This window comes from Zea mays, chromosome 4, assembly GCF_902167145.1.
Source record: "Zea mays cultivar B73 chromosome 4, Zm-B73-REFERENCE-NAM-5.0, whole genome shotgun sequence".
Classification (NCBI taxonomy): Eukaryota; Viridiplantae; Streptophyta; class Magnoliopsida; order Poales; family Poaceae; genus Zea; species Zea mays.
In genome coordinates this window covers 218,405,917-218,409,972 of record NC_050099.1, presented here as the reverse complement: position 1 = coordinate 218,409,972, position 4,056 = coordinate 218,405,917, and the positions used below count along the sequence as shown (strand labels likewise).

Genomic DNA, 4,056 nt, shown 5'->3' with positions numbered 1-4,056 from the left:
ACTAAGGAACATATCAAGGGAGTTGAGGCTCTTCCCTATTAGCTCTAGATGACAAAGTGCTTAACGAATCACTCGATCATTAGTGTAGGTGCTTTGTAAAGTGCTTAGGTTAGTTAGACATTGTTTATGTGCTTGCTCTATGTTTAGATATTGGGAACAGTCTGAGAGAGGTCATCTTGAAGACCCACTTGCACGTGGCAAAGATCCGAGGAATATTGATAGAGTTATCTAATAGGAGTATCCTTGTGATGGCTCCAATGAACACTAAGACGAAGCTTGCACGCTTCTTGATACTTCGAGAAAATACCGACGCCATCGAACATGAGTTTGTATCTCTATCGCTCTTTAACTTCTATATTCATATTATGTATCTTGATTGTGTGCTTTACATCTCCAGCTTTATTGTTAGACTAGTTAATATGTTCAGAATCTATGTTGTATAACTTCTATATTTATATTATATGCCTTCACCTAGGAAGAGTGAGTGTGGGACACATTTATCAAGACAATTGTATCTAGAGTTGAACCGGTTCCTCTAATATAATGCAGAGGGTAGTTGGACCACTGCGCGTGGGCCCTATCATATACAGAGGCCCACGCGTCAGTGGCTCCTCCCCACATGAAAGGATCTTGCTCCCTAGAGTTATAGGCTAGAACCACTATGTATTTTATTGGGGTTCGCGATCCCTTTTTTATAGTGTAGCCGTGTATGTTACAATTCTCACTCATACGATTTTGCTCTTTGTCAGCTAGGGTATATCTCCGAATAATCCATTTTTACACGACCTAAGAGCAACTCAAAAAGAACGTGTAAACTAACCCAAAAACAAATATTAGTCAAGAATAGTGATTTTTCTTACTCCAACAACTCCCTCATTCTTCTCCCAAAAAATTCGCGTCCCGCATCCACAGCTTACTCTCCCTCATATTTTGGTGTGTTCCATCCCTCCCCAATCTATTCCTCAACGTATCGGATCATCCAGAGCTTTCCGACGACTATACAGATTGTGCCACATGTCACATTTAGAAGAACTGTTGGAGTACCCATCAAGATTCACTCTTAAAACTTTTTAGTATACTCTTAATAATCGGTTTTTAGGGTAAAAGTTTTAATATCCTTTTGGAGTTGCTCTAAGTGAGTTAAAGGTATTCAAGACCTTCCACGGTGGACTACCCCAGCGCTGTCTGAGTCAATCGTTGTTGAAGGGAACGCTAGGAATTGCAGTAGTATTCAACACTTTGTTGGCCCTCTTCGCTGGAGTCGTTGGCTGAGCTGAGACGCTAGTGAGTCACGAAACTACTGCATAGGTCGATGGAGTTAAGGCTTTCATCGTTGTGATGTTTCTTTGTTTAAAGCTTTTCATCATGATAATTTAAATATAATGCAAAGTTTATAACCAAGATAGCAAGAAAAACATTATAACAAGGACGCTGAACACATATAAGGTATATTCAGAACTACATAGATGATTTGCACATATTATTAGAACAAGTTCAGTAAGAGAACTGAAACCATTTCCTGCTTTGAAACAAAAGAAACAGAAGCCTTTTTTTTTGTTGAGATATTTTCTCCGGAGTTAAGAAAGCAACACAGATATCTCTGACTCTGTCCACCAACCGTAGCCGTAGCGCCACCAAGTTAGGCCTGGACGATGGACCATTATATATATTTTTTGAACGTAAGATGGACCATTATATTGACCCGTTGAAATCGACAAAAAAAGGCTCTATTATTGGAAGACTTGACTCTGAAAAGGAATGGCACCATCGCACAGACACACCAACAATGGGAGCGAGGCGTAGTAGCACTTGGCCGCACCACCTCCCGCTGCTGTTCTTCCTCGTCCTCGTCAATACCAGCCATACTACCACCATCAACATCACCAACCGATGCCCCTACACAGTGTGGCCGGCCGCCACACCAGTGGGCGGCGGCATGCAACTGGAGCCAGGGAAGTCTTGGGTGCTTCAAGTGCCTGGTAACACCCAAAGTGGCCTCGTGTGGGCGCGCACGGGCTGTTCATTCGACGGCCACGGCAACATGTCCTGTGAGACGGGTGACTGCGGCGGCGTGCTGGCATGCGCGAGCAGCGGCCAGCCGCCCTTCACGCGTGCAGAATTCAGCCTGGGTGGCCTAAACAACACGGATTTCTTCGACATGAACCTCATCGGTGGCTTCAATGTGCCCATGGACTTCCTGCCGGTGCCATCCAATGGATCGTCAGGGTGCAGCAGGGGGCCTCGCTGCCCAGCCGACATCACGTCGCAGTGCCCCGGTGAGCTCAAGGTGCCAGGGGGTTGCCGCGGCGCCTGCCAGCACTGCAACGGCAGCACGGTAAACAGTAACACGGTGTTCTATGTGCGGATGTGCCCCGATGCCTACAGCTACTCGCTGGATCAAGGGCCCATCATGTATGTGTGTCCGTCAGGAACAGACTACCAGATCATTTTCTGCCCCCCAGTCGACCTTGTGTCATTGTCTCCCCCTCCAATTACACCATTGTCTCCCCCTCCAACACCAACTTCACCTACTGCGAATGGAACAAGCAGCATCACATCCTCATCAAAATCCAAGAACCGAAGCTTATTTGGTTTTGTTCTAGGTGGTTCTTTAGCTGGCTTCATTTTTATCGCATCATTGGCCCTTTTCTTTATCTTGCATAGACGACGATTGCAGCGACGCCAAGAGATGCAGGAAGAGGAGGAAGCAGAGTTTGGGAGGCTACCAGGGATGCCCAGAAGGTTCACATTTGAGCAGCTACAAGATGCAACTGATCAGTTCAGAGAGAAGCTCGGGGAAGGAGGATTCGGGTCCGTTTTCAAAGGACGTTTTGGTGAGGAAGCAATCGCCGTGAAACGCTTGGATAGATCTGGTCAGGGAAAGAGGGAATTTTTGGCGGAGGTCCAGACCATCGGCAGCATTCACCACATCAATCTGGTGAGGGTAATCGGTTTCTGCGCAGAGAAAACGCACAGGCTCCTGGTTTATGAGTACATGCCCAAAGGATCACTGGACCAGTGGACCTTTCACCGGCAGGGTGATGACGAAACTCCTCGCCTGCACTGGCAAACGCGACGCAAGATTATTGCTCATATAGCAAAGGGCCTCTCCTATCTTCACGAGGAGTGCATGAAGAGAGTTGCTCACTTGGATGTGAAACCACAAAACATCCTCTTAGATGACAACTTCGATGCTAAACTCTCTGATTTTGGACTCTGCAAGCTCATAGACCGGGAAAAGAGCCAAGTGGTCACTAGAATGAGAGGCACGCCTGGATATCTAGCTCCCGAATGGTTGACATCGCACATCACAGAAAAGGCTGATGTATATAGCTTTGGTGTGGTGGTAATGGAGATCGTCAGTGGAAGGAAGAACCTGGACACTTCTCGGTCTGAAAAGAGCATTCATCTTATTACCTTGCTGGAGGAGAACTTGAAGAATGATCGGTTGGTAGATTTGATTGATATGTGCAGTAGTAGTGACAGTCAGGCACAGGAGCAAGAAGCAATTCAGATGATAAAGCTTGCAATGTGGTGTTTGCAGATTGATTGCAAACGAAGGCCTAAAATGTCTGAGGTCGTAAAAGTCTTGGAGGGCACCATCAGTGCCGAAACTGATATAGATCATAACTTTGTTGTGACACATCGACCAAGCTTTGACGCTCCTGGAATTGCGGGCATGTCAGCTGCACCTCTGGCCTCAGAAGTGTCAGGCCCAAGGTGAAGACTGAGAGGCACTTTATAATTTGTATGGGTAGAGAATTTAGCATTCCTATCTAATGAAAATCTGTTCAGCGGTTGAATTTGTGGAATATTTATATTACACCATTGTAAAGTGTAAACCATCCACGAAAAGAATACAAAAAATCCCCGTCGACTTGAGTGCATGCCGACGGGAATAAAGGTAATCCCCGTCGGTTTGGTAATTCCCTTCGGCCAGCGGACCAAGCCGATGTAGATAAGGTAATCCACGTCGGCCACCGGCCAAAGCGACGGGAGTTATTATCTTAGGAAACACGTCCTGAGGCAGGTTTTTAAATTTCCGTCGGCTTGGTC

The 4,056-nt window shown here is 46.3% G+C and overlaps 1 protein-coding gene across 1 annotated transcript; it reads left to right on the top strand.

Annotated features, from left to right (window-relative positions):
• The first annotated feature begins 1,759 nt into the window (after nucleotides 1–1,759).
• LOC100281418 (uncharacterized) lies at nucleotides 1,760–3,849 on the top strand. Its single transcript, NM_001372509.1, has one exon. The coding sequence runs from the start codon at nucleotides 1,787–1,789 to the stop codon at nucleotides 3,722–3,724; it is 1,938 nt and encodes a 645-aa protein (NP_001359438.1). The 5' UTR covers nucleotides 1,760–1,786; the 3' UTR covers nucleotides 3,725–3,849.
• Nucleotides 3,850–4,056: the final 207 nt, after the last annotated feature.